The sequence below is a fragment of the Odocoileus virginianus genome, chromosome 2 (assembly GCF_023699985.2).
Source record: "Odocoileus virginianus isolate 20LAN1187 ecotype Illinois chromosome 2, Ovbor_1.2, whole genome shotgun sequence".
NCBI lineage: Eukaryota > Metazoa > Chordata > Mammalia > Artiodactyla > Cervidae > Odocoileus > Odocoileus virginianus.
In genome coordinates this window covers 70,214,874-70,240,506 of record NC_069675.1, presented here as the reverse complement: position 1 = coordinate 70,240,506, position 25,633 = coordinate 70,214,874, and the positions used below count along the sequence as shown (strand labels likewise).

General features: G+C 40.4%; 1 protein-coding gene and 1 pseudogene across 13 annotated transcripts in view; one reads left to right on the top strand and one right to left on the bottom strand.

Annotated features, from left to right (window-relative positions):
- The window catches only part of DTNB (dystrobrevin beta), a 235,813-nt gene that overhangs the window by 124,119 nt on the left and 86,061 nt on the right, over positions 1–25,633 (bottom strand). For all 13 annotated transcript variants that reach the window (XM_070450768.1, XM_020913837.2, XM_070450757.1 and 10 more), the window contains one exon: positions 23,443–23,609. In XM_070450768.1, coding sequence (XP_070306869.1) covers positions 23,443–23,609 — 167 coding nt within the window. The remainder of the gene's footprint in view (positions 1–23,442; positions 23,610–25,633) is intronic.
- LOC110150768 (ferritin heavy chain pseudogene) lies at positions 11,335–12,322 on the top strand (annotated as a pseudogene).

Genomic DNA, 25,633 nt, shown 5'->3' with positions numbered 1-25,633 from the left:
GCTGTTGAAAGATAGTTTGGATGAGAATACAATTTTAAGTTCAAGTTTATTTTCCTCAGCCCCTTGAAGACATTCTGCTGTTATTTCTTAAAACCAGTGATTAATCTAATATCATTTGGATTTTTTTTTTTTCTCTACTTCATGCACTATGTGGACTCTTAGTTCCCCAACTAGGGATGGAATCCAGTTCAGTTCATTTCAGTTCAGTTGCTCAGCTGTGTCTGACCCATGGACTGCAGCATGCCAGGCCTTCCTGTCCATCACCAACTCCTGGAGTTTACTCAAACTCATGTCCGTTGAGCCAGTGATGCCATCCAATCATCTCATCCTCTGTTGTCCCCATCTTCACCCACTTTCAATCTTTCTCAGCATCAGGATCTTTTCAAATGAGTCAGTTCTTCCCATTAGGTGCCAAAGTACTGGAGTTTCAGCTTCAGCATCAGTCCTTCCAGGCCCCCTGCATTGGAAGTGCAGAGTCTTAATGACTGGACTGTCAGGGAAGTCCCTGGATTCTTTTCATTTTCTTTTTAAATTTTCTTTCCTTGTTTATTTATGGTTGTGTTGAGTCTTCATTGCTGCGTGTGGTCTTCATGTAGTTGGGCGTGGCTTCTCTTGTTGAGGAGCATGCACTTTAAGATTTTGAGAATTTTTTCTTAATCACATTTTTTATTAGTATTTTCTCTATATATGTCTACCTCTATATTGGCTTTTTCCAATTTTGTGGGGTTTATTTTTTCCTTTTTTTTGTTGTTTTTCTTATTGTTCTTTTCTTGGCATAGCTATTCTTTAATATATTTAAATTTTTTTAAATACTTCTATTTAACTCTGCATTTCTATTTTTTTTCTCCCCGCACCCCCCCCCCCCCCCCCATGTTAGTGTGTTTTCTTTTCTTTGCTTTATTCCTCAGTTGGCTCTTTGCTTTGGTCTTGTTTTCTGTTTCATGTTTCAGTTAGTGCTGTTTTTAATTGGTTGGTATTATTTTTGATTTCCTTAGTTCACCAGGTCACTCTCTGTATTCTTCTTTAGACTGTTTTGGTTTTGTTTTTGTGTGTGTATATGTTCCTTTGCTTTTGCTACTATTCTCCTGATATTGCATTTGTCATTTGTCTAGGGTTCTTTTTTTTTTCCCCTAGTTTTTTTGCTTGTTTTTTGTTTTTTATTTGTTAGCTTTAATCCTCTTTATTCCCTTGACAAATGACTTGTGGGATCTTGGTTCCCTGACCACAGATCAAGCCTGAGAATCTAAGGAAGCACTGAGTCCAGGACACTAGACTGCCAGAGAACTTCTGACCCTAGGGAGTAGTAATTAGTGAGAACTCCCACGAAAGCCTCTACGTGTATTCAAGACCTGGCATCACCCAATTGTCAACAGCACCCAGGGCAGGACGCCTCACCCAAACAACAAGCAAGATAAGAACACAAACCCAATCATCAGCAGACAGGTTTCCCACAGACACCCTAATACCTACCATCTCACAGAACCCTGCCCATCAGGAGGGGAAAAACTCACCGCTTCCCACCAGAACACAGGCACAAGTCCCTCCCAACATGAAGCCCACACAAACCGCTGGACTAACATCACCAACAGAGGGCAGGGACCAAAACCAAAAGGCACTAAGATCCTATAGCTGGGGGAAAACAGACCTCAAACACAGTAAGATAAAATGGAAAGACAGAGAAATATTGCACAAATGAAGGAACAAGGTAAAAACCCACAAGATCAAATAAACGAAGAGGAAACAGGCAAACTACCTGAAAAAGAATTTAGAGTAATGATAATAAAGATGATCAAAATCTTGAAAATAGAATGGAGAAAATGCAAGAACCATTTAAACATATTTAAGAAGGACCTACAAGAAATAACAAATAAACAAACAATGACAAATAAAGCAATTACTGAAATTGAAAATACTCTAGAAGGACTCAATAGCCAAATAACTGAGGCAGAAGAACAGATAAGTGAACTGGAAGATACAATGGGGGAAATAAATGCTAAACAGCAGAATAAAGAAAAAAGAATGAAAAGAATTGAGGATAGTCTCAGAGACCTCTGGGACAATATTAAATGCACCAGCATTTGAATTATAGGGGTCCCAGAAGAAGAGAAAAAGAAAGAGAATCAGAAAATTTTTGAAGAGATTATAGTTGAAAACTTCCCTAATATGGGAAAGGAAATAGTCAAGTCCAAGAAATGCAGAGAGTCCTATACAGAATAAACCCAAGGAGAACCACACTGAGACACATATTAATCAAACTGACAAAAATTAAACATAAAGAAAAAATACTGAAAGCACCAAAGGAAAACCAAGTAACATACAAGGGAAATCCCATACAGTTAACAGCAGACCTTTCAACAGAAACTCTGCAGGCCAGAGGGAATGGCAGGATATATTTAAAGTAATGAAAGGGGAAAAATCTACAGCCAAAATTACTCTACCCAGCAGGGTCTCAAAATTCAAAATTGATGGAGAAATCAAAAACTTTACAAACAAAGAAAAGTTAAGAAAATTGAGCACCACCAAACAAGCTTTACAACAAATGCTAAAAGGACTTCTATAGGCTGGAAACATAAGAGAAGGAAAAGACCTACAAAAACAAACCAAAAACAACTAAGAAAATGCCAACAGGAACATATATATCAATAATTACTTTAAATATAAATGGATTAAACTCTCCAACTAAAAGACAGACTGGCTGAATGGATACAAAAACAAGCAAAAACATATATGCTGTCTATATACTCATCTCTTGATGCTGGTTTCCGGGAGAATTTCTTGCCCTGATCTTTCAGTTCAATAATCTGTTCTTTAGCTATATCCAGTTTGCTCAGTAGCCCATCTAGTGAGTTTGTTCAACAACTGTATTCTTCATTTTCATTATTATTTATAGTTTCATAACTTCTACTTCTTGTATTAAGCATGAAAGTCTATCCTTGGTCCTCTAAGGAAATTAGACTGACCTATTTTTAAAGTTTCTTTCTGACTCTTCTAACCCACAGGGTGTAGATCTGCTGTTTATATTTCACTGTGCTAAGCTCCCTCTGGGTTTTCATGACCATGTAAACATCTCCCATGGGACTGTTCACTTGCCATCTTAGCCAATAGTGGCCTCCTTGCTGGGGGCCTCATGTTGAATCTTTTCTGACAAAATCAGCAGACAGCTTCAGGGTCTCAGTAGCAGTGATGACCTCAAACAGGCACTGTGAAGCAGTTCCTTTCTTCAACTTCTCCTTTACGTACACCCTTTCACTTAAAAATATTTTATGGCTTCAGGTCAGGAACATTTCTTTTCAATCTTGAAAGATAATTTATTAAACTTAATTTTTTTATCATTTCTATGGACTTGGTACAGAGGGGTAAGTGGGAAAATGTGTTTGGTCAACCACTTTGAAATTGGGTTTCTTACTTCTTTAAATATAATTTCTGTGCATTCTCTTTAGCCTCCTTCTGGAACTGTTATTAATGGCACTCCTCAATCTATCCTCCAAGTCTTTTTTTTTCCCCCTATTACTCTGTCCTTCCATCATGTGTTTAAGAACAATTTTCTGCTCTAGTATCCAGCTCACAAATCTGCTCTTAAGTTACAGACACAGATAACCAGACCATTTAATGAATTTCTTATTTTGACAATCAAACTTTTAAATTCCAGAATCAATACTTAGTTATTTTTGGTAGATAAAATAGCTTGGAACTTCTCTGGTGGCCCAGTGGTTGAGGCAGGGGACACAGGTTCAATTCCTGGTCTAGGAAGATCCCACATGTCACAGAGCAACTAAGCCTGAGAGCTGCAACTAGAGACCATATGCCACAGCTGCTGCTGCTAAGTCGCTTCAGTCGTGTCCAACTCTGCGCGACCCCATAGACAGCAGCCCACCAGGCTTCACCGTCCCTGGGATTCTCCAGGCAAGAACACTGGAGTGGGTTGCCATTTCCTTCTCCAATGCATGAAAGTGAACAGTGAAAGTGAAGTCGCTCAGTTGTGTCCCACTCTTCACCACCCCATGGACTGCTGCAGCTACTGAAGCCTATACACCTAGAGCCCATGCTCCTTAACAAGAGAAGCCACCACTCTGAGAAGCCCAAGCACCACAATGAAGAATAGCCCCTGCTCACCACAACCAGAAAAAGCCTGCTCTAGCAACAAAGACCCAATGCAGTCAAAAATAGTTAATTTTTTAAAAACTGTTCATCTCTCTCCAAGAGTTCAACTACACAATTTTAAAATCTAGTTCCACTTGTTCTACGAATTCTATGTCCAAAATAAACGCTTCTGCTATCTCCTTTGCATAGCTGTTTCTGGTGATTTTTAATGAAGTGCTCATCTCTGTAGTCAAGGCTCCTTGTTGAGACAATCTATCCTATCTGAGCTCATGCTTACTTGAAAGGGAGAAGCAGGACTTGTTTTCAGTGAGAGTGAAGGAAGGGACAGAAGGTGCCAACCTCATGGAAAAGCTTTGTAGCTAGTCTTATGAACACAGGATCCCTATTCTCTAAGAATTCACCACGCACCTCTGCCTCTCCAATCCAAGGTCCTATGTACACTACATCTGCCTGAGACACCTGGATCACCTGTATCACTGTCACTTGCTCTGAGCCCCTCTCAGCTGCCCATATCAACTATTTCCAGGCAAGAACACCCTAAATGCTACTCCTATCCTGAACAGAGCAACTAAGGCTGAGAGCTGCAACTAGAGACCATATGAAGAGCTCCTGAAGAGCAATACTTTCCTGCCCTTGTTTCTCACTTATGAGACTATATCTAGGTAGAATAAAAAGTAATTAGTTCACATATGGCTTCTGAAACATGCTTATAAATTACCACCTCTTGACCCATAAAAAAGGAACCACTGCTATTTCAACTGGCTCAGTAAGAGCTGAGGTTGGAGTTGTGTAAAGAAAAGGAGAACCTGGCTTGAGCAGCAAACAGTTTCCTTTTCAGGAAAAAAAAAATTATACAGATTTGCTGGAATTCAACATCAACAGACTGACATTCCTATGTGCACCACAACAGCCAATATAGTATTTATGGTTCCACACACATCAACCCTGGGCTTGGGAGGGGTACCCTTGAGTACCAACAACTGCTACGTTAAGCATAAATAAGTTATAACACTCTTCTGGACTCAGGAATCCCACTATTAAAATTATACCATAGAAAAACTCTCTGGGCTGCATGAGATGACCTGTACCAGAAAATCCACTAAAGCTTTGTTCGGAAAAGTAGAAACAGGTTGAATGTCAGTCAATAAGAGAATAAATTAAATGTGGTGTATTAACAGAACTGAATTTTATACAGCATTGAAAATAACCATACCAGTATGGAGATCATTTTAGAAACAATGTAGGTGAACAAAAGAAGCCACAGGTTGATGCTATTCTGATGAAGTCAATATACAGAATCTAGAAAAATGGTACTGAAGAATTTATTTACAGGGCAGCAATGGAGAAAGAGACGTAGAGAATAGATTTACGGACATAGGGAGGGGGAGGAGAGGGTGAGATGTATGGAAAGAGTAACACAGAAACTTACATTACCATATGTAAAATAGAGAGCCAATGGGAATTTGCTGTATGGCTCAGGAAACTCAAACAGGGGCTCTGTGTCGGGCTGGAGGGGTGGGATGGGGAGGGAGATGGGAGGGAGGTTCAAAAGGGAGGGGATATATGTATACCTATGGCTGATTCATGTTGAGGTTCGACAGAAAACAACAAAATTCTCTAAAGCATTTATCCTTCAATAAAAAATAAATTGAAAAATATAAGAAATAATGCTGTATGTTTTAATGGTCACACACACATGTGTAATAAAAATACAAAAATATGAACGGAAGTGTTAAGCACTAAATTCAAAGCAGAGGTTATTTCTGAGGAAGGATGAAAATGAATATATATTATGGACCTCTTTCCATATCTGAACATATATACCTAGTTCAGTTATTTTGACTACTACACAGAATTCCATAGCTATAATTATATATATATATATATATATACACACACACACACACACATCTATATATACCATAATAAATTTCACCATTTCATTACTGTTGGATACTTTGATCATCTCTTTATACCTTAACCCTGATATACTTGGTGCAAGGGTCTTTGTGGGAGAATTCCTATATGGAGAATTGCTGGGTCAAGGTTATATGCATTTAAAATTTTATCTTTCAAGTGTTGCATCAGATCACACTTCTACCGAGTTCTCTTCTCCACATTCTTGCCAAAATTGGACATTATCAATCTCTCACACTTTTTGCAAGTCAAGGAAGACAAAATGAACATTCTCATGATCAAAAGTAGTTTAAAAACTGGAACAAGTGGGAGATGCCAACTTTATAAAGTTCTTTAACAAACACTTGGGGTATACAGGCTAGCAACATACTAAGGACTTACAAGCTAATAGAATATACAGACAAGTGAACAGATAATTACAATAGCATAAGTGCCTTCTATTCAGTAAGCCATAGCAGAGCATGAAAAGACACGTAAATCAACTTGGGGTTCAGGAAAAGAGGCAATGGCTGAGCTGAATCTCAGAGGCTGAACAGAAGTTGGCAAGGGAAACTGGGGAAGATGAGGAAGAGAGGAGACAAACATAGCTAGAACAACAGATTCAAAGACATAGAAGTAAGAAAATATGGTAGGACAAGAATTGGAAATAGTTCAACACTGTCACAGCGCTATCTATGAGCTATAGCTAAAAGTTCCAGCTATAGCTAAAAGTCCCTGTCCAAAGACACAACTATAGAAGCTTTCAGAACATTATTCCATTAACACAAGATAAAACCCCAGTGTGTTATAAACCATCTCTGATTTAGACGCTGCTTCTAGCATATACGGAACAGACAGTTCTCTGACTCACGTGCAGTAACAGACTGCATGTCAGGGTAGGATGAGGAAGGAGAACTCTGACCAATACTTCAGGTTTGGGCAAACAAAGGGTCTGGTCAGCTAAGACAAAAAAGGAGCAGCACACAAGTGTACTATGGAAAAAGTTTCACAGGCATCCAGAGTCCCACGAAAGGGACGGTGGAGGTTGGAGAAGGCATGAAAGTCAGAAAACCAATAAGACCCACCGTGTGCTTCTCCGTATGGCAGCACTTTCTGCAGTCTGAAGCAGAACAGGTACTAGAAATGCTTATGGAATGATAATCAGGGCAGAAAGTTCTTTGCCTGGCTGAGACCACCCACTGACAGCTGGGCACACAATATCTCCAAAGGCTGTCACAGACAATGCCACAGGTGAAGGCAGGAACAGAACCAGAAGTCAATTAACATCATATGTGATATAGATGCTCCATAGCCAAGAACCAAAGACTATCACCACTATTAAAATATTATCTGAAATGATATTTCCCAACATTATCTGAAGATTTAGAAATTTCTATGGTATTTATTTAAAAATAAAACAGATTCCTCTGCCTCAACCCAAACCTACTAAGTTAAAACTCCCAAGGGCAGAGACCTAGTACTCTGTATATTGAAAACAAGCTGCCCAGCTGATTCTTTTCAGGCAATTTTGGGAAGTGCTAATCCAGAAGTTCTCGCCAAAACAAAGGTTAAAAAAATAAAGGTATAACTATCGGGAAATGATTATGTTACTGTTTCCCACAGGCAATACAGTTATCTACCTAGAAGTCTAAGAAAATTGACTGGGGCTTCCCTGGTGGCTCAGCGGTAGAGAATTTGCCTGCCAAAGCAAGAGACACGAGTTTGATCCCTGGTCAGGGAAGATCCTACATGCTGCAGAGCAACCAAGCCCTTGTGCCACAACCACTGAGCCTGTGCTCTAGAGTCCAGGGGCTGAAACTATTCAGCGCACATGCAGCAACTTCTGAAGCCCACGCGCCCAAGAGCCCACGCTCGGCAACAAGAGAAGCTATTGCAATGAGAAGCCCATGCACCGCCACTAGAGAGCAGCCCCTGCTTACCACAACTAAAGAAAACCCCGGGCAGGAACGAAGACCCAGCACAGCCAAAAATAAATAAGTAAAATTTTTTAAAAAAGAAAATAGACTGAAAAAATTATTAGAACCATGTGTTGACAGAAAAGCTAGAAAGACTTCAAGACAGAAATGTCTACAGGGCCACTGAATACAGGAGTCTTAACCTGGACCAGAAGCCTGGGCTGGAATTCAGAACTGTAAAAATCTCTAAGTGTTGGAGGGTGGGTGGGGAGGGTCATCTAAAACCCGGAACGATGTGAAAACATTCAGAGGTCACAGCAAGAGAAGAAAAGATAGCTTACTGAATCACTGTGTTGTGCAACTGAAATGAATATAATATTGTAAATCAACTGTACCTCAATTAAAAAAAAAAGAAAAGCAGCTCAGGAGAGCATGCTGCACATAATATGGGTTCCTTTTCATGGTGGAACTCATGAAAATATGGGTTTACTGTAGATAATCGAAATTTCATAATTGGACATTTTGTAGTCATTAAGTGGAGATAAAAGGTGATAAATATACAATACACGTGTTTAAGTGTATTTAGAGAAACAGTTCTACAGATCTCAGAATGTATTAGACACACTGGCAATCATCACTGACAGATCTGAGTTAATGCAGAAACAGACCAACAATTCACACTGTTGTGTCCTACAGATTTCTCTAATTCTCTCTACACATGGAAGCAGGATACACATTCTCCAGTTCGGCTCTGGTGGCCACTTGTAAGAATCAAAAGAGATCAAACGCTGGAGAAAGGGCTGCGGGTGAGATGACTGCCAGAGGAAACCGCTCACTTGAAGAACTGCTTGGTTTCAGTTAAGTCATACATTTCTGTGCAATGGAAAACCTCCCTGTCATTTCTGTTCTAAAAATAATCAGGCTAGTTGAAAAAAAAAAAAAGCCTTATTATTTCATAAACTACACACCAATACTTTCTTGAATAAGTATCCATTTTTTAAACACCTGGGTCCATTTCAAGTGTTCTGCTTTCAAACTCAGCACTTCTGCAGTTGTAAATGGGTTTAAAAATACATAGTGCATCCAAATATCAGAGCAGATTGGGGCAATGTTCAGATGCTACAAAGAACAATAGGTAAAACATCCCACTCAACCCACTGAACTTGCTGATACATGCTGTCAGTCTATTCCTTTTACCTCTTGGAGGGCCCAAGAAATTCATAATTTCAGAAGGAAGCCCTTGGTCAATGAAGCAGCCAGTGTAGCTGCCATCAGGAGAACTTCAGGTCACATCTCCCCAGGTCTTCACACCCCCATGAAAGGGAATAAAGCCAGGAACCCATAATAGTCTCTTATGATCCTTTGTATCTCTGCATCATCTGTTGTAACCTCTACTTTTTCAGTTCTAATTTTGTTGATTTGATTCTTCTCTTTTTTACCTGATGAGTCTGGCTAAAGGTTTGTCGATTTTGTTTACCTTCTCAAAGAACCAGCTTTCAGTTTTATTAATTTTTACTATTCTTTCATTTCTTTTTCATTTATTTCCACTCTGATCTTTATAGTTTCCTTCCTTCTGCTAACTCTGGGTTTTTTTTGTTGTTGTTGTTCTTCTTTTTCCAGTTGTTTTAGGTGTAAAGTTAGGTTGTCTATTCAATGTTTTTCCTGTTTCTTGATGTAGGATTGAATTGCTATAAACTTCCCTCTTGGAACTGCTTTTGCTGCACCATGTGACCCAGCAATTCTACTACTAGGCATATAACCGGAAGAAATCAAAATTGAAAAAGACACATGCAGTCCAATGTTCACTGCAGCACTATTTGCAATAGCTAGAACATGGAAGCAACCTAAATGTCCATCGACAGATGGATGGATAAAGAAGCTGTGGTACATATATACAATGGAATATTACTCAGCCATAAAAAAGAATGCATCTGAATCAGTTCTAATGAGGTGGATGAATCTGAGCCTATTATACAGAGTGAAATAAGTCAGAAAGAGAAAAACAAATATTGCATACTAATGCACATATACAGAATCTAGAAAGATGGTACTGATGAAATTATCTGCAGGGCAATCGAGACACAGACATAGAGAACAGACTTATGAGTGGCGGAGGAGGAAGGAGAGGGTGGGATGCATGGATATAGTAACATGGAAACATGCATAACCATATGTAAAATAGAGAGCCAACGGGAATTTGCTGTATGACTCAGGAAACTCAAAGTGGGGCTCTGTAACAGCCGACAGAGGTGGAATGGGGAGGGAGGTGGGAGGAAGGAAGGTTCAAAGGGAAGGGACAAATATGTACCTATGACTGATCGTGTTGATGTTTGGCAGAAACCAACACAATACTGTAAAACAATTATCCTTCAATTACAAATAAATAAATTTTTTAAAATTGCATAAGAAAAAAAAAGATGGGTAACCCAGAGGTCTATGTGCTCCTGGCAAGACCCTCTCCCAACAATACTCACATCAGCAGCACCATGATCTGCCTAGGAAAAGGACTAATTTCAGTACAGTATTATCACAGGTTACACCTGTTTCATAAGAGACTCGAGTCCCCCACTTGGACTTTCACTTCAGAAGGTTCTGCACAGCCTCACAAGACCCCATCTCCTACTAACCCTCCACTCTCAAATCCTTCAACTTGTCTGCAAGTCTATCATCTGCAAAACCCCCTCTCTGTCTGAGGATCCTCTCCTCTGAGTCTTACTTTCACCTTCTTGCTCTCCTAGGAAACCTGGCTTTCCCCAAAGGCTTGGCTTCCTCTGCAGCTATTCAAGTGGCAGCTGCTTTTTCTCTCACATCCCTCAAACAGCTGGATCTCCAGTGGGGGTGAGGGGGAGATGTCCTCCTAGAACCTGATAGCTATTCTCAGATTTTCTCCCCTTTGCCTTAAAACCCTACTTTTGAATTTCACGTGATCATGACGTGAATTTCATGTCACCAAAGCCCTAAAATTCCTCTCTAGTGGAGTTCAATATTACTGCCATAATTCTTACTCATTTCAACATCCACATAGTTGACCTTTCCCAAACACTACTGTGGTTGATTGAATGGTGAGCCCCTCAAAAGATATGCCCAAATTCTAACCTCTGGAACCTGAGAATATGTCAGAAGAGCAAATATTACCTTCTATGGCAAAATAGGTAACTGAGTTAAAAATCTGGGAAGGGACAGTCTTCGCGGAGAGTCGCCGCGGTTTCCTGCTTCAACAGTGCTTGAACGGAATCCGGCTGCTCGTCCCCTGCCCCAGCCCCGGCAGGCTACTCAGAGCCAGCCCTCGTCACCACTTGACAACACCCTCCGACCGGCCCAAGGTCCCCGCCGCCGCTCCAGCGCAGCGCAGCGCAGCGCAGCGCAGCGCAGCCGTCGCAGTCACCGTCACCGTCACCGTCGCCGTCACCGTCACCGTCACCGCCCCTTCTCATCTGCCCGCCATGACGACCGCATCCCCCTCGCAGGAGCGCCAGAACTACCACCAAGACTCGGAGGCCGCCATCAACCGCCAGATCCACCTGGAGCTCTACGCCTCCTATGTGTACCTGTCCATGTCGTACTATTTTGACCGGGATGACGTGGCTTTGAAGAACTTTGCCAAGTACTTTCTTCACCAATCTCATGAGGAGAGGGAACATGCTGAGAGACTAATGAAGCTGCAGAACCAGCGAGGTGGCCGAATCTTCCTTCAGGATATCAAGAAACCAGACCGTGATGACTGGGAGAATGGGCTGAATGCAATATGGAATGTGCGCTGTGCTTGGAAAGAAGTGTGAATCAATCACTACTGGAATTGCACAAACTGGCCACTGAAAAAAATGATCCCCATCTGTGTGATTTCATTGAGACTCATTACCTGAATGAGCAGGTGGAAGCCATCAAAGAACTGGGTGACCAGGTAACCAACCTACACAAGATGGGGGCCCCTGGATCTGGCATGGCAGAGTACCTCTTTGACAAGCACACCCTGGGACACAGTGAGCGCTAAGCCTCAGGCTGGCTTCCCACAGTCACAGGAGACTCCTCTGGTCACCAAGGCAGTGCATGCATATTTGGGCTACCTTCACCTTTTCTATAAGTTGTAACAAAACATCTACTTAAGTTCTTTCTTAAGCACCATTCCTTCAAATAAAGTAATTTGGAACCCCCCCCCCTCACACACACCCAAAAAAAAATCTGGGAAGGAAGCATTTATCCTGGATTATCTGGATGGGCCCTAAATGCAATTACATGTATCCTTATAAGATAGACACACAGAGAAGAAAGACAAGAGGAAGTGGTCATGTGACCAAGGAGGAGAGACTGGGGTGAGGCAGCCACAAGTCAAGGAATGACAACGGCCACAAAAGTGGAAGAGACAAAGAACAGCATGATGGCTAACTTTGTGTGCCAACTCATCTATGCTACAGGGCGCCCAGACATACAAACAAACAGTATTTTCAGTACTCCTGTAAGGGTATTGTTGGATGAGATTACCACACAGATTGGTATTCTGAGTAAAGCAGATTTCTCTTTCTAAGTGGGTGGGCCTCATCCAATCAGTTGAAGACCTGAATGGAATAAAAAATCTGACCCTCCCTCAAGTAAGAGAATTCTTTCGAACTGGGACACTGGGTTTTCTGGCTTTGGGACTTGAATGGCAACATCTGTTCTTCCTGGGTCTCACACCTGTAGGCCTTTCAGACACAGATCTACATTATCAGTTCTGGTTCTCACACCTTCAGACCCAAGCTGGAACTACATCCTTGGCCCTCCTGGGTTCTTGGCTTTCTGCCTCTTCCCACAGATTTTGGGGCTTGTCAGCTTCTGTTGTTGCATGAGCCAATTCCTTATAATATATCACTTCTTACATAAATGTAAACCCTACTGATTCTGTTTCTCTGAAGAACCCTAACACAAATGGATTCTTCCCTGAAGCCTCCAGAGGAAGTGTGGCCCTGCCCACATCTTGATTTCAAATTGTGGTGTCAATGGACAGAGAACAGACTTGTGGCTGGAGGAGGGAGGGATGGACTGGGAGTCTGGAGTTAGTAGGTGCAAACTATTACATACAGAAGGGATAAACAACAAGGGCCTACTGTATGGCATAGAGAACTATATTCAATTTTTTGTTGTCATTTAGTCGCTAAGTTGTTCCTGACTCTTGTGACCCCATGGACTATAGCCCACCATGGACAGGCTTCTCTGTCCATGGGATTTCCCAGGCAAGAATACTGGAGTGGGTGGCCATTTCCTTCTCCATTCTGCCATTTCCTTTTCAACCCAAGGATTGAACCCACATCTCCTGCATTGGCAGGCAGATTCTTTAATGCTAAGTCACCAGGGAAGCTCTAACTATATTCAATATTCTGTGACAAACCATAGTGAAAAAGATCATGAAAAAGAATGTGTGTGTGTGTGTATATATATATAACTGAATCGCTTTGATGTATAGTAGAAATTAACACAACATTGTAAATCACCTACACTTCAATAAAATAAATTTTAAAATAAAATAAAAGATCATGGTGTCCAGAACTGTGACAGAATAAATTTCTGTTTTAAGCCACCATGTCTGTGGTAATTTGTTACAGCAACTTTAAGAAACCTATACACTGGTCTTCCCTGAACTCTCCTGCAACAACCTGTCCTCCACTCTGCATCAGCCACCAGTTTCAAGTCTTGTTCTAGAACACTGTATAACCAATTGTCATATATTATCTAAAATCTCGAGTCAGGTACCCTACTCTCACACCAACTTTTATCTTTCTAGCTCACTCCTTCCAGTGTCCTGCCTCCAACAATACTTCAACACCAGTGGGACCTAAACTTCATTGAACCTACCACCTTCTCCCAGTCCCTTATCTTCTTCACGGTCTCATTTCTCTCTTTAACCAACTTGCACGCCATGCCCATTATCACATTCATTTCCTTGCATTCTCTCCAACCTCTCTCACCAGCTCTCTTCCTTTGTCATACTCCTTGGTCAAAACACCAAGTCTACCTACTCTGCTTCTCAAACATCGAGGGGGCGGAAGTAAAACACACAACTACACCAACTGGTCTGACTCTGAATTTATAACCACCAACCTCAAGTTAGTCATTCCAATCGCAGCTCAAATGTCACTTCTTAAGAAAAACTTTCCCTGACCAATTTTTAACAGCTTTATTGAGATACATACTTCACATATCATAAAACTCACCTTTTTAAAGTCATAATTCAGTGGTTTTTTAAAAAATAATATTCAAAAGAGTTGTGAACCAAAACTAATATCTCATTTCAGAAGATCTTTTTTTCACCCTCAAAAGAAACTCAGTGCTCTTTTTCCCCACTCCACTAACCTACCTTGTCTCTATGTATTTGCCTATTGCGGACATTTCATATAAATGGAATCATACCCTATGTGCCATTTTATGTTTGGCTGCTTTCATTTACATATTTTCAAGGGTTCTTCCATGTTTTAGCATGCATCAGTACTTCATTACTTTTTGTTGCCTAGTAATATTCCATTATGTTGACATAACACATTTTGATTCTCTGTTCATCAGTTGGCAGACATTTGGGTCTATTTCCACTTTTTAGGTATTTTGAATACTGTCTCTAGGAACATTCACGTACAAGCTTTTGTGTGGACAGAGTATCTTCAATTCTCAAAAAAGAATCCTCAATTTCCTCCTAGGAGTGCAACTGTCAGCTCAATGGCAACTGTTAAACATTTTGTTGTTGTTCAGTCACTAAGTCATGTCCAACTCTTTGTGACCCCATGGACTGCAACATGCCAGGCTTCTCTGTCCATCACTATCTCCCTGAGTTTCCTCAAACTCATGTCCATTGAGTCTGTGATGTCATCCAACCATCTCATCCTCTGCCGCCCCCTTCTCCTCTTGCCCTCAATCTTTCCCAGCATCAGAATCTTTTCCAATGAGTCGACTCTTTGCATCAAGTGGTCAAAGGATTGGAGCTTCAGCATCAGTCCTTCCAATGAATATTCAGGGTTGATTTCCTTTGGGATTGACTGGTTTGATCTCCTTGCTGTCAACAAGGCATGTAAGCCACAGTATGCAAGTCTCAGCAGTTTCTTTGAGGAGCATGGGGCACTTGCCTTAAGGGACTAGATTCTGTACCAATTTTCTTCACCTGTGTATCTCACCTCTTGCTATAACCTGCTAAAAGTGAGGATACTGTTTTATGCCTTTAAAAAATAGTCCTCCTGGGATGTCCCCTGTGGGCCAGTGATTAAGGCTCTACTCTTCCAACGCAAGGAGCATAGGTCTGATACCTGGTCAGGGAACTAGGATTCCACATGTTAAGTGGTACAACCAAAAGAATAAATAATAAAGATTTTTTAAAAAAGTAAAAAATAGTCTTCCTGCCTAGTTTTGCACTATATACAAAGTAGCTGTTGAACTATGACATGTAACTATTTAGAAATGAACAGAGGCATGGCCAAGAAACATACCTCCTCCTCCATGAAGACATACTATCTTTTAGAATTTTAGATATGGGAGGAGAGGTATACTGATCACATGAAAATGAAATACTGCTTCTGACAAAAGTCAACAGTCTTAATTGTTTCAAGTCTATAACAACATAAGCTTCTCTGATTCCTTCAAGTAAATGGTTTAATATCATTACTGCCCAAACAACTACACTGGACATATATAAGTTGCCCATTAACATTTACTCAAAAAAGAAAACAAGCAATCATAGTAACAGGTTGTTAAATCCAATACTTTGCCATGTAGAGGTTTTCAAGTGTAGGATAAGTAACTTTGTTCTGAGGTGGAGTCTGCCACCTGGTGGGAAGAAAGGTGAAATTTCCATATCCTCAGCGAAGTTACGTAACTACCTCTACCAAGACATTCTACCAACAAACTGTACTGCGGTACAAGTGTACTTCGTACACACACACACACTCCCTACCGCGAAGTGACGACCACATGGGAATTGGTCAAATTTCTCTTGGTAAAGTTAAAGAGTTTCAGTTTGGGAAGATGAAGAAGTCCCAGAGATGGATGGCAGCGATGGCTGCACAACAATATGAATAAACTTAATGCCGCCAAACTGTACTGATTTAGTAGAAAAACTTGATAGACTCCTTGGCTGGATGGAAATCCTTGTTCAGATTGTAAGGCTTTATCCTCTGGGTGGCAGACTGTATTTTCCAAACATAACTGCAGGGATCTCTCCTGCCACCCATGCTCCACTGTGATGAATTTTATCACCACTCCACCATCATCAGAGATGAAGTCCCTTCTCCAGCCTTAGCAACTGTGACCAATACAATATGGTGGAGGATCATGATATAACTTCACAGCCAGGTCAGACAAGGCCCTGTGGCTTTCCCCAGCACTCCAGGCACGCTGGTACTCCAGTTGCTTCCTGCGGGGATGTTCTCTCTTAAAACACAGTATCCACGCCATGAAAAGCACAAGCCACATTCAGAGACCCATTCAGAGATGGCTCCTGTCAATCATCCCAGCCTTATGATCTGAACGAGGATTTAAGTGCTTAACTCAGTCACAGAGGCTATCATATTTTCTATTAAATTATACTTTTAAAAGGAAAACTTTATTCAAATAAGTACTCATCATATTTAGTAGAATTTTTATGGCCATATTAAATGATTCAGATTTAGAGGAAGACTCTTCTAAAGTATTCTAGATATAGTGTTTTTGGAGGTTTTGGGGTTTTTTTTTTTTAATCACGGTTAAATAAATGATCTTTAGCCCAAACCTTCCCCATCTCAGCTGAGGGTAATTCCATCCTTCTGTTTAGGACAAAATCTTAGCATTTTCTTGGACTCCTTTCCTCTCACAAGCCACATTCAACCCATGAGACAGATTTATAAAATATATCTTAATTCAATTCTTTTTATCTACTACTAATTCTTTTTATCTCTACTGCTAATATCCTATCATGTCTTGTTTAATTACTCTAATTACCTCTCCAAAATGGCCTGCTTCTGTCTTTTCCTTCCACTGTTCACTTTTTACATGGCATCCAGGCTGATCATTTAAAAATATAAATCAATGCAAGCTATTTTTCTACTCAAAACTCTAGATTCCTCCTTTCACTCAGAGTAAAAACTGAAGTCCTTACAATGGCCACCAAGGCCCTTGTTACCTCTTTGACCTCCTCTCCTACAACTGTCTCCTTGCTCTGTCCACTTTGTCTACTCTGGGTTTTTTTTGTTCCCATGACACTGAAAACTCCTGCTCTTCCCAGATGTCTGCAGGCAAACATCTAAAACTGCTCAAACCTCATTTTGTCAACAAGGCCTCTAAGACTCTCCCCACTCCTACCCTTCATTCCTTTTTCTGATTTCTTGCTCATGTGAGAATATAAACTGGCAGACGGGTTCTGATCCAGGCATTCAGGTACCCGGCCTCCTTTCATCTAAGGACTCTGCCTCTGGGAACTAATAGAGATCCTTTCATTTGGGCAAATGTACAGAGGAAGTGGGAAGGGTAAAGACAGAGAGACTGGAGAAGACACAATTGCTGTAAACTACCTTGACCCTAATATCACTTTCAAACAGATTCCATTGGTAAGAACTAGTCCCATGGCCCATCTGGCTACAAGGAGGATGGGTTATATAATCTAGTTATATACCCAGGAGACATCACTTTGCCAACAAAGGTCCATCTAGTCAAAGCTATGGTTTTACCATGGAATATTACTCAGCCATTAAAAAGAATTCATTTGAATCAGTTCTAATGAGATGGATGAAACTGGAGCCCATTATACAGAGCGAAGTAAGCCAGAAAGATAAAGACCATTACAGTATACTAACACATATATATGGACTTTAGAAAGATGGTAACGATAACCCTATATGCAAAACAGAAAAAGAGACTCAGATGTATGGAACAGACTTGTGGACTCTGGGAGAAGGCGAGGGTGGGATGTTTCAGGAGAACAGCATTGAAACACGTATATTATCTAGGGTGAAATGGATAACCAGCTCAGGTTGGGTACATGAGACAAGTGCTCGGGCCTGGTGCACTGGGAAGACCCAGAGGGATCAGGTGGAGAGGGAGGTGGGAGGGGGGACCGGGATGGGGAGTACATGTAAATCCATGGCTAATTCATATCAATGTATAACAAAAACTACTGTAATGATGTAAAGTAATTAGCCTCCAACTAATAAAAATTAAAAAAAAAAAAAAAGCTATGGTTTTTCCACTAGTCATTCATGTACAGATGTGAGAGTTGGACTATAAAAAAAGCTGAGCACAGAAGAATTAATGCTTTTGAACTATGGTGTTGGAGAAGACTCTTGAGAGTCCCTTAGACTGCAAGGAGATCCAGTCAGTCAATCCTAAAGGAAATTAGTCCTGAATATTCATTGGAAGGACTGATGCTGAAGCTGAAATTGCAATACTTTGGCCACCTGATGTGAAGAAGTGACTCACTGGAAAAGTCCCTGATGCTGGGAAAGATTGAAGGCAGGAGGAGAAGGGGACAACAGAGGATGAGATGGTTGGATGGCATCACTGACTCGATAGACATGAGTTTGAGCAAGCTTCGGGAGTTGGTGATGGACAGGGAAGCCCAGTGTGCTGCAGTGCATGGGGTTGCAAAGAGCTGGACACAACTGAGCGACTGAACTGAACTGATCCAGGAAGAAAAGGAAAGCACGGATATTGGTAAGTACTTCTAATCTTTCTTCTGCTACATGGAGAATACACTCAAACCTCCCCGACTATCCAAAACAAACCTAAAGTCCCATTAAGTCAGGACATCTAACTCCAAGTGCAGGACCTCTGACTCTTGCACACTCTCCTTCATCAAGACCACGTGCAGTTCCTGAGGCTGCATCAGATGAACTGAACAGGCGTGTCATCTGCACCTGCCCTCCCTAGTTCCAACATACAACAGCAGGGCAAGAGCAGAAGGTTCTTCTTCATCCAATATCCTCCTTGGTTCAGCTGGGCTCTGGCATGCCCTCCTAAGGGGCTGTAAAACTTTCACAACCCACCTCTTTCCAGAACAAGTTCTGGGTCCTTAAATAGTTTTACATTTACAGCTCAAATAGGCTCATGGTTCCGTTGCCAATATAATTCGCTAAAAAACTTAGCAGGCCTTTGATCTATTTGTTTCCAGTCAGTTCCATGTGCCAGAAACCACACACAAAGTTCTTTCCCAGACAAAATTCTCAATCCTGATTTATGTGTTTGCCTCCATGACTCTTGCTTTCAACTAACAGCAGCCACCTGGGGGCCAGATGAAACAACAGGTCAGCGGTTTCCAGCTTTGGCTGCAAAACAGAATCACTTGGGGGAACTTTCAAAAACGGCCTGTGTCCAGGTTCTGTGTATCCTGGAGCCAGTAAATCAGAAGCTATGCAGGTGGGAGTAAGATAATTCTGGTGAGAGCAGCAGTTCTGATGGACTCTCACCCTTCATCTGAGCTTGGCCACAGGATGGGGTCACTTTTTTTCAACTAAGAATGTTTACTAGGTCTTTGATGCTCAAAGCCTCTCTCAACTCTTATCTCCTGCTCTCTAGAAACAGTCTGCTTTTCCTTTCTCTGCCCCAACTCTCTTTCGTTTTTTTGTTTGAAAACTAGCCAATTCTTTCCTTAATTCCTCTCTTTCACGTAATACCTTAACAATAAGTCAACACACACTGTGACCTTTTCCAATGTTTGACCAAGAGTTAACGTGGCATGAAGTAGGTTTTCCAAGTTACCATGGATGACAAATTTACCAAACTGGTCACCTCTGCGGAACCTGGGTTTCTGTCCTTCCCATCCCCAATGTCAGGGTCCTCATCAGGGTGCTACCTGACTGCTAAGTCAATGAAACAAATTTAAAGGTTTTGTTTTAATAGAACTCCACTTCTAGTATCAACCACTGTAGCAAAAACTAAAACCTCAGTGGCTTAATACAAGGTTTCTTTCTTGCTCCCATGAGAGTCATACCGGCTGGCAGGATATTCTTCTCACCCATTGTTCAAAGACCCAGTTTCCTTTCATTTTATACTTTCACCCTCTCTGGGTCCTAAAGAAATTCTCTTTATAGTTTTACCCTCTCTGGGTCATTAAGAAATTTTATAGTTTCACCCCCTCTGGATCCTAAAGAAATTCTCTCCATTAAGCTGGTAGAGAAAATAGAAAAGGCATCCAGCTATTAACTGCCTTGTTCTGGAAAGACACGTATCACTCTAATCACATTCCCCTGGTAAGAGTTATTCACATGGTCCTTTTAGATACAAAGGGGCTGAAAAATGTAGTCTAGATGTGTGACCAGCAAGAACAGGAAAACAGGGTTGTTGGCAAGCCTTAGTGGTCTCTTTAACACCCCTTAAAATTTAAGCTCCATCAGGGTAGGAAGAGGAGAGTGAAAAAGCTGGCTTAAAACCCAACATTCGAAAAACGAAGATCATGGCATCCGGTCCCATCAACAGATGGGGAAACAATGGAAACAGTAACAGACTTTATTTGGGGTGGCTCCAATATCACTGCAGATGACTGCAGCCATGAAATTAAAAGACGTTTGCTCCTTGGAAGAAAAGTTATGACCAACCTAGGCAGCATATTAAAAAGCAGAGACATTACTTTGCTGACAAAGATCCATCTAGTCAAAGCTATGGTTTTTCCAGTAGTCATGTATAGATGTGAAAGTTGGGACTATAAAGAAAGCTGAGTGCCGAAGAATTGATGCTTTTGAACTCTGGTGTTGGAGACTCTTGAGAGTCCCTTGGACAGCAAAAAGAACAAACCAGTCAATCCTAAAGGAAATCAGTCCTGGATATTCATTGGAAGGACTGGTGCTGAAGCTGAAACTCCAACACTCTGGCCACCTGATGCAAAGAACTGACTCATTTGAAAAGACCCTGATGCTGGGAAAGATTGAAGCAGGAGGAGAAGGCGGTGACAGAGAATGAGATGGTTGGATGGCATCACCGACTTAATGGACATGAGTTTGAGCAAGCTCTGGGAGTCAGTGATGGACAGGAAAGCCTGGCATGCTGTAGTCCGTGGGGGTCACAAAAAGTCGGACATGATTGAGCAACCGAACTGAACTGAGGGTAGGAGTTTTTGTCTGGTTTGTTCATAGATAGATCTCATAAGCCTTTTACACTGCCTGGAACATAGCAGATGCTCAAAAAATATCTTTTGAATAAATAATAAATGGACAGAATGAATCACAGGTATGGTACCATGTGGCTTCTTTTCTATAATAAAGGTAAAAGAATGGATTGATGACTAAAAGAAAAATGAAGTATACTGCATAGTTACTTACATAAAACATTAAAGAGAACTCTTAGAAAAATAAAAATAAAAATTCCAAGCACCAACGCTACACATATCAAATCTACAATGGAATTCATGCACACTAAATTCATCTGTTGTAAACATACAGAGAAACATTCATTCAAAATATTAATACAAATATAGTGGACAAATTTCAAAAAAAATTACCATTAAACTGATTATATATTTTTTCTTAGGTGGAAACTTCTTTACCCAAATAGCCTCAAAATTCACCCATATCTTCCTCAAAGAATAAGAACATTGCACACAGAGCCTTAATCTTAAAAACAAGTTACACACACACACACACTGCTAAAAGATCCTCCCAGGATGCATTTACCATTGTAAGGCACATACTCATCAAAATTCAGAACTGATACATTTATGACACCAGCATCAAAATTAAGTATGCTGATAACACTTGATTTTCTTGAAATCTTAAGTTACCACCACAAAAATGAATGAATAAACTAGAAAAAAACAACAAAACTGAAATTTTTAAAAGATGGGTATAAGACTTACTTCACAAGAGTGTTGTGAGGATCAAATAGAAATTTAAAAATTCACTTGTGATTTCTGTACTTTAGGTATACTATAGATCAACAGGTATGAAAAACTGCTCTGTAAATCACAAAGCAATATTCAAACAGTCACTGATGTTTAAGTAAATGTAACATTCCCATTTCTACAAGGGTTATAAATTAGCTAAATGAGTAAGTTTAAACCAAGGTGAAAAAGAAGGTGCTCATCCTCCTAGCCCTGACATCTAGAAGGAGAATTTTCAGTAGATACACTCAGAGAATCCAATCATTCTGAGATAGCAAAGAGCTATCTCAGTGTAAAGAGTGACACTCTAAATAAGAAACAGCCAAAAAATACTAAAAAGTCAATTAACAGTATGGGATACTTGAACTTGAAGAAAAAGGAACAATTTTAAAATCTATAAATCCTTTCTAGTCAATTAAAGAGAATAAACTATAGGGTTTTCCCCCCACTTTGCCTTTTTAATAAATTTAAAATAATGTCTCCTCAACCAAAAATAAAATTGGAATTTACAATACAACAAGACTCAGGACAGGAGGTTCAGTTTAACAAAACTTTATGGTTTAATTGTAACTGAAAAGCCATCTAATAAAAAAATGATCTCTAACACATTATCAAAGATGTAGGAAATAAAGAACACACTTGATTAAAGTTTGCTCTTGGTTTTTAACTAATCCCTTATTTGCTTTTTTCTTGGTTGAGTTTTAAGAAGAAAGAAAAGAAAGAAAAAAGAAAGAAGACCTAAAGAAGACTAAAAGAAAAATGACCTGCTCCCAGCCCCCAATAATGAAGCTTTCTAATACTTAAAGTTTAGTACGATGCCCAGGCTAAAGAACCTAGATCCACAATTATACTTATGACCATAAATATTTTTCTACCTTTTGGCAAACCAACCAACCAATCAACAAACAAGAACTAGAGGAAAAAGTTTTAAAACAAGGCTATAGCAACTGTTAGGAAATAAAAATATGGCATTTTTCTAAACTCTGGAAATAAAGTGGAAGAAGGGAAGAAAAAAAATGACTGATGCTACACTTGCTACATGATTTATAAACACAACACAGAAAAGTTAAACACTGACCTCCACCTAAATATTGTTATTTAAAAGACTACTTTTGAAAGAATATCAATGTGGCAACTGTAAAATACAGTATTTCCCCAATTTTCAAGAGCCAAAAATCTAACTTCATCTTATGCAGCGTTCTTTGCCACATTTAAATCCTATAAGCATGAATAAAATTTGTTTGCAAAAAAGAAATTTAAATCTTCCTCATAATGAGCTAGCTTCTTGTAGGAACTTATGTTAATGAGATAATTTAGAATGTGCACAAAGATTTCATCAAAAGCATGTGCACTGCAGCATTAACCCTAAATGCTCAAGAAAAGCACAAAATACACTCTGGAACATCTTTAATACATATGACACAGATGTAAAAACAAAGCTCAGTTTTGTGAAAGCAAATGTCTTATCAAGGGAAGATGCTGGTGATACATTATTTAATGTGAATACAAAGTTGCAAAATGTTAAAACAAACAAACAAACAAACAACAACAACTCTGCTTGTCAAATCAAGTGATGAAGCACAACACATCTGCAAACCCCATCATAAAAGTCAGGGTTAATATTTTATGACGCCACATCCTTATTTGATAGGCATCTACCAGGAAAGAAGCCCTTCGTGCTGTTACCGATGAAACAGATAAGCACTGGGGACACAGACTGAGACACAGAGCCGTTACCCAGGAGGAATGCTCCTTCATCTGGTGTTGGTTGCTGTGAGGGCCACTGGCATGGCCTCGCCAAAAGCAGTTCTGGCAGAGCTGGTAGTTGTGGCACTGCTGGCATCGGTACCGGAAACCCATCATGCTCTCGCAGCGGCAGTAGGAGCACTCCACGGGGTGGAAGACTGGAGGGCGGGGAGAGGGCCAGAGAGAGACAGAGGCCACTGTCAGTTGCAGAAGGTCAGCGCGGTGCAAGACCAAACCTAACATAAAAGCCAAGGTACAAACACAACTAGAACCAAAGAACTGCGACTGTCTTCCATTTAGTTCATCTAAACAGCCAGTCCATCCTAAAGATCTGTCCTGGGTGTTCACTGGAAGGACTGATGTTGAAGCTGAAACTCCAATACTTTGCCCGCCTGATGCGAAGAGCTGACTCATTGGAAAAGACCCTGATGTTGGGAAAGATTGAGGGCAGGAGGAGAAGGGGACGACAGGATGAGATAGTTGGATGGCATCACCGACTCAATGGACATGGGTTTGGATGGACTCCGGGAGTTGGTGATGGACAGGGAGGCCTGGCATGCTGCAGTTCTTGGGGTCGCAAAGAGTCGGACACGACTGAGCGACTCGACTGAACTGAACTGAACTGAACCAGCCATTCACTGAAATAAAAAGACAATACCAAAATGTCCCATTGAGAAGCGACTACAATCCACCTTAGAAACCAATCAATTTCCTTCTTTAAAACGTCATTCATGTCTCAAAGGTTAGGTACATGTGTAAGTAAGGAAGAGAGACAACTTCACTCCAAATTTCTCTTCCAATCCTATTTCTTTTAAAGAGATGTATATTGTTAGCTATGGACACATGTCTCCTTCAACTCACATAAAATCTGTGAGGGCCAGGATGACATGCTATGTGTCTCTATTACCTGCGAGTGGTATTTCACACAGTCCCTTGGATTAATGATCTTGAAATGTTTGCTGAATTAAATACTATTACATACTGGGGTGCAAATGGGAACTGGTTAAAAAAAAAAAGTAAGGCAAGTCACATCAAAATACTAGTTTTAATAGATAGGCACTGGGAATTTGCTGCATGAGTCAGGGAACTCAAACTGGGGCTCTGTAATAACCTAGAGGAGTGGCCTGGGGAGGCAGATGGGAGGGAGGCTTTAGAGGGAGGGGACACATGTAGACCTATGGCTGATTCATGTTGAGGCTTGCCAGAAACCAACACAATTCTGTAAAGCAATCATCCTTCAATTAAAAAAAATTTTTTATTTAAAAAAAAAGTACTAGTTTTAGGTAAGAGCTCGAAGTACTGATATAAAATAAAGTACTCTAATCTAACCAATGAAGGGGCAGTGATTTGGAGGAAGGAAAACTCAGTGAACCTGCCATTCTTTTCTCCACCTCACACAGCATCTTACCTCGTGGAAGACTGCCAGCTGGCAGTTAGGATTTATAAGGGTTACTGTGGCCTGAATGTCCAGTTCATTGAGTGGAAAGTGGGCAATAAATGCACAACTGTGTATTAGATTGTTATTTATACTTTTAAATGTTGAAAGCAACATTGTTCCCTTTGCCAATTCAATTCTGAACACAAGAAATCAAAGTCAAAGGAAAGAGGGGTGTAATAGTCAAATCATCATTTGAACAGCTCTTTATGGCCCTATGGCTACAAAGGCAATCTTATCTCAATCATAAGGACTTCTAGTCCTGCTTCCAAAAATGTACGTTAACTACAGAATCAAGACTCAAAACAAACAAGGACAAAACCTGAGCACTTGGTGAAAAAAATAATGCAACAAGATCACTAAAGAATAACAGAAAGAGTAAAATCTGGAATGAGAAATCAAATGTATAAACTTCCTCTAAGAAATTTAAATTTTTGTCACCAAGATATGTCTAAAGAGTAATCAAAGTGTTTATCATATAAGAATGTAATCAATAAATATTACATAGAAAGTCACAATAAAATGTTCATATGGATAATGATAACACATCTTGACAAATGAGACTCCCTCTAGGGAATAGCAACCCACTCCAGTATTCTTGCCTGGAAAATCCCATGGAAGTAGGAGCCTGGCGGGCTACAGTCCATGGGGTCGCAAAGAGTCGGACACGACTGAGCGACTTCACTTTACTACTTGGTAGAGTAGACATAAAGTGATTTTAGGAAAATGAGCTGGATATGAAGCTAC